Here is a 12,002-nt window from a genome sequence, read left to right as displayed (position 1 = left end):
ATCTCATTTTAGCAGCAGCAGCAGCAGCATCACTGATGTTCATATTGTGATTTACCTTTAAGTTCCTGTTGTGGTAACAAATGCAGAAGATTGTGCTCTAACTGTGAACAAGTCACAATTAAAACACACACACACCAAAGTGCAGCTACTTAAAGGGTGAAAAGACGCTACAAGTTACTGAGCTGAGACGTGCTATTTCACAGAAAAGTCTTTATTTTCCCCACAGATCATAAACGTGTCATTTATCACTCAGGTTGTGTTTAATCTCACTGGTGCTGATCTGATCAGAGCTGAACAACATGTTGAAGATCTACTGTATAGCTGTAAAGAGTGAGCTGATTGCTCTGTTCTCTGGGTTCCTCCAGGAGGTCAGTTTATGATGCTAAAAGTTGTAAGAGGAAAGTGATGGATGATCTCCTGCCTTGAGCAAGAAGTATTTACTGAAGACAAATAAACTAATACTGAACAGGACTTTAAACATTAATGCTTTACATGTTCCAATAAAAGGTATTATAAACATCACACAGAGAAACAACTAACAAAATGTACTGTTTATAAGTACATGAGGAAGTGTGTGTGTGTGTGTGTGTGTGTAGTGTAGAAGAGCACAGCAGCATTTGCTCAGAAAAACCTGAGACGTGTCTGTCCATCACTCCGTCCTGGGACCCTCTCAAACAGAAGCCGTCCTCTCTTACTGTGGGGAAATACTGACACACACACACACACACACACACACACACACAAAGACAGGTGGTTAGTGTGTGATGTATGGAGGTAAATAAAAGTAGTGATGTAATTAAGGAGTAAACAATAAGGGATGAATTACATGGTGTGTGTGTGTGTGTATGTATATTGTGTACCCATGCCTAAGCCACCCCCTCCTGGCCTTTTCCTTTCTGTATATCTCTCAGGTGTCTGAGCAGCGCTCATGCCTCGCCACTGCTGATGGGTTGAGTGCGATGGGAAAGGAGGAGTCGGGTGAGGAAGGGGGTTCTGGGTAAACGGTGTTGAGGGAACAGTGTGTGAATGTGTAAAAGAGAGACTGGGATTCCACTGTTCATCTGCATATTCGTCTCCTACTCCACTGAAATCTCCTGCACCTGTGCATACAATTCAATAAGACTAAGAGTTTAGTATGGGGAACGCCCATTTATAGCTGCTATAAGAGTGACAGGAACCAACCTGCTATTCTAATAGGTGTCTCTTACCCTGTGTCTGCTCTTCAGACAAATGTGTGCTCATAAAACACTCAGACTCCTCCCCAAAATGGCCATTACCCAGAGTTCCAGGCTCCTGTATGAAGCGAGGGGTGTGTGTCACTATGGAAGAGTTAATGCAGAAGGGGTTTAAAGAAGGGGGTGTGTGTGAGAGAGGCTCCTCCTCATCCAGACCCCAGGAGTGCATGTGTGCGCTTTCATCTTCACACTGTGTAGCTGCAGCACTGAGTCTGTGTGCAGCGGTAATGTCACTGAAGAGCTACACACACACACACACACACACACACACACACACACACACGCATGCACGTTATTATAATGAGTACTTGTTTTTTTCAGGGTATATGTGCATGTGTTATGAATGCTGGTGTGGTACTGGGGGCGGAGCTAGCAGCACTGATCTTTGCTGACTGATGTACAACAGAAACTTTATTGTGTATGTACTATTTGCTTTAGTGTGTGTGTTTGTACTTTAATGACAGATGGTGTGATCTCAGGAAACATCTCCTCCAGCTGAGTGTGTGAAGCTTCCAGCAGCCATTGTAAAGATGGAGCTCGATTAAGCAGCAGCTGAGCTACAACACTGTTCACACACGGGAAACACAGCAAGAACTGCTCCTCCTGACACACACAAACACACAAACATGTACAGACACACCTACTTGATATAAAGATGGCAGTGTAAACACACACACACACACAAAAATGACTACCTCAGTGGGCAGTATGCTGAACCACTCTCGCTCGAGCCACACACACACTTCTCTGTGTGAGTTGAGCAGAGTGTGAAGGCAGACTTGATGAACACAATGTGCTATTTCTGCTACGTTTAATACCAGCAACACCTAAACACACACACACACACACACACACACACACACACACGAGGAGAAAAGAGGTAGAATTACATTTAAACTTGAACAGCTTTTCTAACAGTCAGACATACATTTCACTCTCCCTTCAGGTATGAAAATGTAAAACACTGTTGCTAGGCAACCATGCCCCTGGACACTGAAAGTTCCCTGTGTTATGTGATTTAGAGTTTTAGTGTTAAGGAGAAACAGTTGTTCTCACTTTAAGATCCAGTCCATCTGACGTCTGTCCAAACAGCAGTAAGGCCGAGTAAATTAACGTCAGGTTACTGAACACTTCACCACGCACACTGCACACAGGAAAAGATCACAGACCTGCACATTACCCCAAGTGTTTCAACCCTAAACCCCTTTCAGAAAATCGTAACAAAAGGATTGTGACACCAAACCTTGTGCAGCTGAAAGGTGTGTGTGTGTGTGTGTGTAACTCACAGTGCGCTGTAGTCATCAGAGAAGTGCAGTAGAAGCCAACAGCAGCGAAACTGCAGCGACAGAGCTGAGAGTCTCAGAACCACACGTTCAGCTGCTCGCTCATGCTCCAGCTCTCGGAGTTCCTACACACACACACACACTGAGCCTTTTCTAATCCAAATGGTCCAGAGTTCCACAGAGTCCCAGGTGTGTCCCTGTATTTTACCTGCACCAGAATCGCAGTGTTCTCATCAACAGTGATGATGTCATACAGGTGTGTGGGCCCCAGCCGTGATAGAGACGGAGAGTGGATCCTCTCCAGGAGAGTCATGTTATACCTGCATCAAGGTTTCACACAAGTCTTCACACACATCAATTGTATCAAACAGAATCGGCTCAGAAAGACAACTATACACTTCTAGATCAGTTTAGAATCATCAGATCCACACATCACAGATTTGTGTACTGAAGTGTGGGACTGACGTTGACTCGAGCAGCTGCAGCAGGTCACGGTACTTCAGTAAACCCTCTGTGATAAACAGCACAAAAGGAACACAGTCCAGAGAAGGGCAGAACATCGCTAATGGTCCTGGATCTAAACACAAACAGAACACACACACACAAACACACACATCGTTGTAGATTAGTTTTATCCTAAAATATCTTTGATTAATATAATCTATGATAAGTAGTAGACTAGTCTGTAGACTAGGAATGTTGTTGTGGTCCAGGGACAGATCACAGGAATCTTGTATAAATAGTGTCATTATGATATCAGGTGATGAACCTATACATGGTGCTGCTGTGGTGAAGCAGGTGTAGTTGATCTTGTTCTTGGTGCAGATGCTCCTGACAGCAGAGTCACCCGAACACTGAAACTCCAACACTGTGCTGAACCTCCACCACGGAAACCCACACTGCAGATGCTGCACACACACTACAACGCAACGACTACACACACACACACACACACACACACACACACACAGGCATAAATACTTGCACAGCTATACAAAAATGCAATTACACAAAAAACACAAAACACACCTGTTTATAAGATTCTTGAAGTTCACTCTACTGTCGTGTTCTGGAATTAGTGCAGCTACAGAGTTTCCTACAGCACACACACACACACACACACACACACACACACACACACACACACACACACACACACACACACACACACACACACAAGAGTTGGTTAACAGTTTCCTGTTGTTACTTGGAACAGTTAATGGTGAACACACACTGACCTGGTATCTGATTAAGAGCCATTACTAACTCCGCCCTTACATTCTCCACTGCAATCACAATCAGAATCTAAACACACACACACACACACACACACACACACACACACACACATAGTTATGTATTGTCCAGTACTCAGTAATCACTCCTGGGATGCTGCCCAACCTTCTTACTTTCTGATCATATGTCCTCTGCAGCCAGGTGCTGATGTGCTCCTGCAGGTGCTGCACTCTGAGCCAAGGCTCAGCCCACTTCCTCTTCAGATATTGCAGCACCTGAAATTTTCTCAGCAGTTCTCCCAGGCCATCAATCGTACAGGTGGAGTGTGCCTCCTCCAGATGACCTCACACACACACACACACACACACACACACACACACACACACACACACACACACACACACACACACACACACACACACACAAACTATCACAGCTCATACACACCAGAAAACACAGTGAGGAAGGAGGTGTTTGGAGTTCAGTGTGTTTACCTGTTGCAGTGTTCAGGTCACACCTGAGCAACAGGTCCTTTAATGTGACCAAGATATGGAACAATGCCACATTGTTATAATCACATTCCTTCCCTAGAACACACACACACACACACACACACACACACACACACACACACACACACACACACACACACAGTTGTACCTTCCTTGTAGCGTCCCACATACACTTACCACGCACGATTCACTACTCTGCCTCTAGGGGGTGTGCGATATTGGTAAAAAAATCACGATATTTTAGTGGATTTTGTCAATAATTGAAAATGAGAAGATATGAGAGATATAAGAGTGTGTGTGTGTGTGTGTGTGTGTGTGTGTGTGACCTCGTCCTGCAGTGAGCAGCTTCTCCTGCTCTTTGAGACAGACTTGTGTGTGTTCAGGAGTCAGACTGCTGAAATCCGTATTGCTGAGAGAACCTGAGCTGAGGGCTCTGTAAAGAACCGGAGGAACCAGCGCATGCAGCTCCCAGTACGCTCGTTTCTCTGTCTCTGCAGGGAAACACGGAGAGTGTCGCAGTATTCAACACTCACCTTATCATTATCACAGGTGAATCTGCTGTCACTCAGTGCAGTACAGTACTGAACACTGCAGTGTACCTGTGGGTGGCACATGTACAGTTTCACAGGTAGATCTTTCTGGAACCAGACAGCTGGACTCAGGGTTCTTCTTCTTCTTCTCTGTGGCCTGCTCTACCACTTTCTTATCTAATCCATCTGTAGGCTTCAGTGTAGACTCCTGACTGGACTCGGCCACTGAAACAATACAGTCCGTTTAATCCGTGATGCAGTCCGTTTAATACATCACTACGTCCTGTAGCTATACAACACACACACACACACACACACACACACACACACACACACACACACACACACACACACACACGTCTTCCAACTGATATGTAAATACACTGCAGTAAAGGTTAAAATCACAACCTGTCTGTTTATCTGTGGTGCACTGTAGTGTCTCTTCAGCTCTTTGTTCCAGCTGAAACCTCAGAACTCCTCTCAACATCATAAAGGAAGACACAGGGTCCAAGAACTCCTGAGGCCTCTGCACACACAACCTGGCCCTTTTCATCCCAGTGCCGCTCCTCGGTCCTGAATCTGGAGTTTGCTCCTCGGCTTGGTGAGGAGATCTGGTTTGTGTCAGGGTCTGTCCTAAATTCTGGTGTTTCGGTGTGTGTGAAGCAGCATTTGGAGTGTGTGATACAATCTCTCCATATGTTTGAGGAGTTGATAGAGGCTCAAGCACAGCACTGTTCTTGGATGGATTCTCAGGAAGGAGATCACTCAGATGATTTGTGTGATTACTTGGATAAGACTGAGTGTGTGAAGTAGAAGTGGTGGAAGTCTTCTTCTCCTGCTGTACTCTAACGTCCTCCTGGAGATCTGTTGCAGTATCTTTGTTTGAATATGCATGTTCTAGAGTTGGTGAAGGAGCTTTTCTGTGTGTAGCTGGATCATTGTGATGATCTGTGACATGCCGGTTCTCTAAAGGCAGGTCTCTCTGTGCACTTGCTGAACGTTTCCTTGGTGTGTAGCACACACTCAGGCATCTATCTACAGCTGTGGTCTCAGCAGAGAGTTTATGAGCAGAGTGAGTAGAGTGCAGTCTGAAATTCCCGGTCTGATGTGTCACACTCTCAGAGAAAGTATTTCTGTTGTCTTTTCTCAGGGGTGTGTGAGTGGCTGTGTGTGGTGTGGACCTCAGCAGGCTTGTGCTTGTATCAGTACCTCTCACTGGATGACTGAGAGCACCTGTATTCTGTGGGTTCTCCTGAGAATGACTGTAAGGAACTGGCTTTGGTCCAGACTTCAGCAGACTCTTGTGTTTGGCTTTGTTGTCAGACACATCAGCAGGATCTGTTGGAGTTTTCCTGGCTGATGAACACACAGCATCTGAACTTGTCTTTGATGACACACAGACTTTCTCCTCAGTTTCTCGTTTTGGAGAATCGTGCTCCTGCAAAACGAAGGTCACAGTTTTGCTCTTGCATATACGAGCAGGAACAGCGTTCTCCGTATCTCTGTTCTCCGCTGCAGGTGAAACTGAGAGCAGAGTTTATATGGTAATGTGTATCTGTCATGTGCACAACCAGTCCAACAGATCAATTAACACACACTTATCAGTTAGTGGAATCTAATTGCAGGTAGCCACTAAAATGAGTGTGAGTGGAAAAATGAAGACACACACACACACACACACACACACACACACACACACACACACACACACACACACACACACACACATTGTAGGACTGACAATCAAATAGATTGCTGACAAATAAATAAAATAATAATAACTCACCCATATTCTCACACTCTCCCACCAATTCTGAAAAATATAAAGAATAAGGAATGTGTTTTTACTTTTGCTCTGTATGTATATTTGATATACTCTGCTACAACAGCGGTTCTGCAGCTTTCACTATTAGAGGCACATGGACGATGGAGAATTAAAACCTGTTTAGAATAATTAAAGACCCAGAGCAGTGACATTAAGACGTTGTTAGACTTTTTAAGACCCTGCAGAAACCCTGGATTTAAAATGATTTTGACCGATATAAAATGTGTTATCAGAAGATAAAACCTGTTCCCATGGATTAATTATTCATATATTTAAATCTGACTTCTCATGTGATTAAAATCAGTACATATATATATATACAGTATAACATCATTATTCTCAGAACTCCTTCATGTACATGACTGTGATGATCTCACCATCTATCTGAGTGAGAGTGAGTGGAGTGAACTGCTCCATCATGTCCACCTCTGTCCTGTGTGTGTTCACAGCTGTGTGTGTCTCTACAGCCAGTGTCTGTGTGAGAATGGGGTCAGGGGTCATTAGTGGTAGTAGTGAAGGGTAGCAGGATCTGTCTGTGTCTTCACATTGAGGTTCAGCGTGCAGACAGGAGAGCAGCTCAGGGAGGGAGTGCTGGTGTTCCTGAGGTGCAGGAATCTCCGGCTCTGTAACCGCACAACAGATATCAATCCTGCAGTGAAGATCATGTACATTTAAAACATTTCACATCTACATACCAGCTACTGTGCTGAAAGTGTTACCTGCCAGCAGAAGCCTAACTACCTCCTGAGTATGTTTCTCTGCCACCCACACCTCATTCTCCAGGACCTCACACTCCCTGTCTGACAGCAAACACCTACAGAATGAAGAAAACATCACACCATAGGGCATGTGAAGCTTTAAACAACCATAAGGTCTGAACAGGTTCATTAGAACAAAGACAGCAGTGATGATTTACACTCTGTCTACAGGGGACAGTGTCTCAGCTGAGAGCTGACTGGTGGACACAAACAGCTTCCAATCAGGTGAAGGAGGAGGAGGAGGAGGAGGAGGGGACAATATCAGGTCCATCTCCAGTTCCACATAGGACCTGAATGGAACTGATCAGGACATAAAAGATCAACCAGTGAGATGATAAATGTATTATGTAGTAAGATTCCAGAAAGCATGTAAAGTACTTGGAGAGACTGTTCTTTCACAGGCAGAGTCGGTGATGTCCATCACAGGAGACCTGAAAGTCTCCCACTCTGATGAAGTGACCACGCCTGCAGAAACACACACTCATAAATCTTTATAACACACTAATATAATGATTCAGGACTACATGGATATGACAGAATGTAACTATTAAACTGCAATGATACACACATGGATCATAAATCAAACCTTAATGCACACAATATAATCAAACCTGTTTATCACATGAGACGTCCAGAGCAGACACGATGCTAAACAGTCTCACCTTTCAGCAGTGCCTCCAGTACAGAACCGTGTTCTTCAACTGGTTCTGGAGTCAGATTCAGAGCTTCTCTGTGTTTTATTAGGGAACATGTAATCAGCTCTTGGTTCTGTGGCACATCAGTTTCAATGAAATCTGGCAGCATGAGATCCTGCATAACAAACAGGAACAGCCAGTGAAACCACACAGCCTATCTGTCTCACTACTCCTGCATCACCACTGCCTTCTCAATATCACCTCAGATTCACAAGCATCACCCAATTATATCTGGACTAGTGGAAGAAGGAACTTCATCACCACAGAAACAACAACAAAACGAAACCATTCTAAAGTGCTGCAGGAACATTTCAGTGAGAATTAGAGCCGGCGTTACACCTCTGCAGCCAGGATCATCTCTTTCCCGAACTCTTCAACATCATACTGAGGAGATGAAGAGCTCACAGGTCCTTTATACGGCACGTCAGAGTACAGAGAAAACTCCCTGCAAACACATTAAACACACAGATATACAGAGAGAAATGAAGAAATACACACGGCTTAGGAGAGGACTGAAAGAACGAAGGATCAGAAATATCTATAACATCTACAAGAAGAGTCCTGGGGTGTTGATGTTTAAGGGAAAAGTACCTGATCATAAGGTGTTCATAAAGCAATGATCCGGTTTGATGGTGATTCAGTAGATGTGACACGGGATACGGTTTTAATCTCTTCAGCATTGTGGTGAGTGAAGGGAGAAAACTCTTCAGCTGATTATCACTGAAGAACACCTCCTCAGGAAGGAACAGATCTGAGAGAGACAAACAGAGGACACTGTGGGATCACATGACATACATCATGATGAGATGATAATAAACTTGTGTATCACTAGCAATTCGATCATCTCACTGACCTTGTTCACTGAAGTAGACTGAGTGTAGATCAACCTCACTAAAGCTCTCGGTCCATTCGTCCTGCTCAGCTGCTCTTTCTCCTCCCTTCAGCAGACGCAGAGCTTCCTGAGACTCCACACACCTCGGAGATGCAGGATTAGAACTCGGCACCACGTCTTTTCCCAACTCACCCGTGCACACCCTAAACCTGCACACACACTCGGTTACACCGATATCCAGCACACACCAGAACACAAAGCAGATCTTTCCACACACTCCAACATGAACACAGAGCAGATCTTTCCACACACTCCAACATGAACACAGAGCAGATCTTTCCACACACTCCAACATGAACACAGAGCAGATCTTTCCACACACTCCAACATGAACACAGAGCAGATCTTTCCACACACTCCAACATGATCACAGAGCAGATCTTTCTACACATTCCAGAACACAAAGCAGATCTTTCCACACACTCCAACATGAACACAGAGCAGATCTTTCCACACACTCCAACATGAACACAGAGCAGATCTTTCCACACACTCCAACATAAACACAGAGCAGATCTTTCCACACACTCCAACATGAACACAGAGCAGATCTTTCCACACACTCCAACATGAACACAGAGCAGATCTTTCCACACACTCCAGAACACAAAGCAGATCTTTCCACACACTCCAACATGAACACAGAGCAGATCTTTCCACACACTCCAACATGAACACAGAGCAGATCTTTTCACACACTCCAACATGAACACAGAGCAGATCTTTCCACACACTCCAACATGAACACAGAGCAGATCTTTCCACACACTCCAACATGAACACAGAGCAGATCTTTCCACACACTCCAACATGAACACAGAGCAGATCTTTCCACACACTTCACTGAACACACAGCAGACCTTTCCACACACTCCAGAACACAAAGCAGATCTTTCCACACACTCCACTGAACACAAAGCAGATCTTTCCACACACTCCACTTAACACAAAGCAGATCCTTCCACACACTCCAGAACACAAAGCAGATCTTTCCACACACTCCAGAACACAAAGCAGATCTTTCCACACACTCCACTGAACACAAAGCAGATCTTTCCACACACTCCACTGAACACAAAGCAGATCTTTCCCCACACTCCAACATGAACACAGAGCAGATCTTTCCACACACTCCAGAACACAGAGCAGACCTTTCCACACACTCCAGAACACAGAGCAGACCTTTCCACACACTCCTACATGAACACAGAGCAGATCTTTCCACACACTCCACTGAACACAGAGCGTCTGCTACTTTCCACACACTCCAAGCAGACCTTTCCACACACTCCACTGAACACAGAAAAGACCTTTCCACACACTCCACTGAACACAGAGAAGACCTTTCCACACACTCCACTGCACACAGCTCCTCCCTCAGACAGTCGAACACAGAGTGTGTGTACTCCAGTTTAAAAGGTGTACACAAACCTCCTGTCAGTGTGGAGAGACAACAACACACAACATTATAAAGAGCAGAACACCATCATGTACACATCAAATAAAATCTGGTGTAACTGTAAATCCGTCGCAGTGTAACTGTGAAAGTGTAAAGTCTCATTAAGACTTAACTGGGTTTAAATACTGCACAATTCATTAAACACCTGCAGTTGATTAAACCCATTGTGTATTATTACAGGAGTGATCAATAGTGCAGTAGAAGCAGTAAGATTGTGTGATGTGTTCTCCTGACCACACCACGGCCTCCTGTACGAATCGTCCTGCAGCCTGCATGAGTGAGGGTACACGTTATTGTCCAGCTGGAGAGGAACCGGGAGAGCCAGGGAACTCAGGGTCATCCTGCGCAGTGCTGAAGCCTGCAGAGAAAATGACTGAGCTCCACAGAACGTATCATTCAACACGAGGTGCTATCACAAAGTTTCGACATTGGTTTTCTAACACGCCAATAGATGGCAGCACACAGTCACAGGGAGCACTGACTTTCAGTGTGTCAGTGTGGCAAAAACATCGTCCTGTGAACATTGGGAGCCACGTGAGCGTTACCACCTCTGCTATACTGACCACGCGCACACTCTGTCTCACACGTGAGTTTCTCACCGAAAACAATATGATCTCACGCCCGCACCCACCCTAGTCGCAGATTTGGCTCCTGCGGGCTTCACTCTCTTCCTGAAGACGATGAAACTCGAAGGTTGCGGTTTTGACACTGTTGCGGAGATCCGGCGCGAATTCCAGAAGGTGCTCGACACGCTTTAAGAAAAAGATTTTTATGTTCCAGAAGAACGCTGAGAGGCTGTGTTGCTGTGCAAGGGGACTATTTTGAAGGTGATGGTGTGAACGTAGATAAATAAAGTCTCGAAACCTTTTTGATACCACCTCGTACAATTCTACAACTAATATCATAAAGCACTTATCAGCTGAGACAGTGGAACTGTTCAGTCTAAATCAACATGTGTGTAATAGAAACTCATGTGTACAATGTGTACATACACTATATGGACACCTGACCCTTCCTGCCATACATGGTTCTTCTCCAAACTGTTTACTCAAAGCTGGAAGCACACTATTGTCTTTGGATGTGGTATAATAACATTTTGGGGTTCACTTTAGATCTGAAACAATTCCTCGATTCAAAAAAGCATCGAGGCAAATCATTTCATAACTTCGTTTAGTCCGTTCAGCTTCTTCTCACCTTTTCACCTACAACACTACCTGACTTTACTAACACTCTTGTGTCTGATGAAATAATCTCCACAAACACACGCCAAAACCTAGTGGAACATCTACCCAGAGGAGCGGAGAGGATTAGAAGAGCAGAATTGGGACTAAATGTGGAATGTTCATTCATTCATTCATTCATTTTCTCCCGCTTATCCGTAATTCGGGTCGCGGGGGCAGCAGTCTAAGCAGACCCCCGCCTTCGACTGCTGCCCAATCCTCACAGCACCGTCCCTTACGGTCCCTCCTGCAGGTGGTGAGCCCACGGGAATAATGTGGAATGTGATGCTCAAAAAGCACTTAAGACCAGGTGTCCATAAACTTTTGGTAGTTATAGTGTATGTACATAATCAATTC

The 12,002-nt window shown here is 44.8% G+C and overlaps 1 protein-coding gene across 7 annotated transcripts in view; it reads right to left on the bottom strand.

The window, feature by feature from the left end:
- Positions 1-193: 193 nt before the first annotated feature.
- shoc1 (shortage in chiasmata 1) overlaps positions 194-12,002 on the bottom strand; it is a 14,077-nt gene continuing 2,268 nt past the window's right edge. For 2 of the 7 annotated variants that reach the window (XM_083527139.1, XM_083527140.1), the window contains exons 3-32: positions 10,660-10,783; positions 10,244-10,400; positions 9,967-10,183; positions 9,827-9,906; positions 8,928-9,115; positions 8,666-8,825; positions 8,414-8,519; positions 8,042-8,189; positions 7,758-7,844; positions 7,538-7,679; positions 7,341-7,435; positions 6,999-7,244; positions 6,583-6,609; positions 5,205-6,320; positions 4,866-5,021; positions 4,593-4,757; positions 4,249-4,341; positions 3,928-4,097; positions 3,757-3,823; positions 3,548-3,614; positions 3,288-3,451; positions 2,984-3,095; positions 2,727-2,838; positions 2,522-2,643; positions 2,292-2,379; positions 1,931-2,062; positions 1,689-1,838; positions 1,209-1,476; positions 861-1,100; positions 194-707 (exon numbers count right to left, since the gene is read on the bottom strand). In XM_083527139.1, the coding sequence (XP_083383265.1) occupies positions 622-707; positions 861-1,100; positions 1,209-1,476; positions 1,689-1,838; positions 1,931-2,062; positions 2,292-2,379; positions 2,522-2,643; positions 2,727-2,838; positions 2,984-3,095; positions 3,288-3,451; positions 3,548-3,614; positions 3,757-3,823; positions 3,928-4,097; positions 4,249-4,341; positions 4,593-4,757; positions 4,866-5,021; positions 5,205-6,320; positions 6,583-6,609; positions 6,999-7,244; positions 7,341-7,435; positions 7,538-7,679; positions 7,758-7,844; positions 8,042-8,189; positions 8,414-8,519; positions 8,666-8,825; positions 8,928-9,115; positions 9,827-9,906; positions 9,967-10,183; positions 10,244-10,400; positions 10,660-10,783 (5,085 nt within the window). In that variant the 3' untranslated portion in view covers positions 194-621. Of the gene's footprint in view, positions 708-860; positions 1,101-1,208; positions 1,477-1,688; positions 1,839-1,930; positions 2,063-2,291; positions 2,380-2,521; positions 2,644-2,726; positions 2,839-2,983; positions 3,096-3,287; positions 3,452-3,547; positions 3,615-3,756; positions 3,824-3,927; positions 4,098-4,248; positions 4,342-4,592; positions 4,758-4,865; positions 5,022-5,204; positions 6,321-6,582; positions 6,610-6,998; positions 7,245-7,340; positions 7,436-7,537; positions 7,680-7,757; positions 7,845-8,041; positions 8,190-8,413; positions 8,520-8,665; positions 8,826-8,927; positions 9,116-9,826; positions 9,907-9,966; positions 10,184-10,243; positions 10,401-10,659; positions 10,784-12,002 lie in introns of those variants that run through there. The other 5 variants (XM_083527141.1, XM_083527142.1, XM_083527143.1 and 2 more) reach the window with 5 other exon arrangements.

The sequence above is a fragment of the Silurus aristotelis genome (genome assembly GCF_946808225.1).
Source record: "Silurus aristotelis genome assembly, chromosome: 23".
Classification (NCBI taxonomy): Eukaryota; Metazoa; Chordata; class Actinopteri; order Siluriformes; family Siluridae; genus Silurus; species Silurus aristotelis.
The sequence above is the reverse complement of the archived record's forward strand: the minus strand, read 5'-3'. Positions and strand labels throughout refer to the sequence as shown.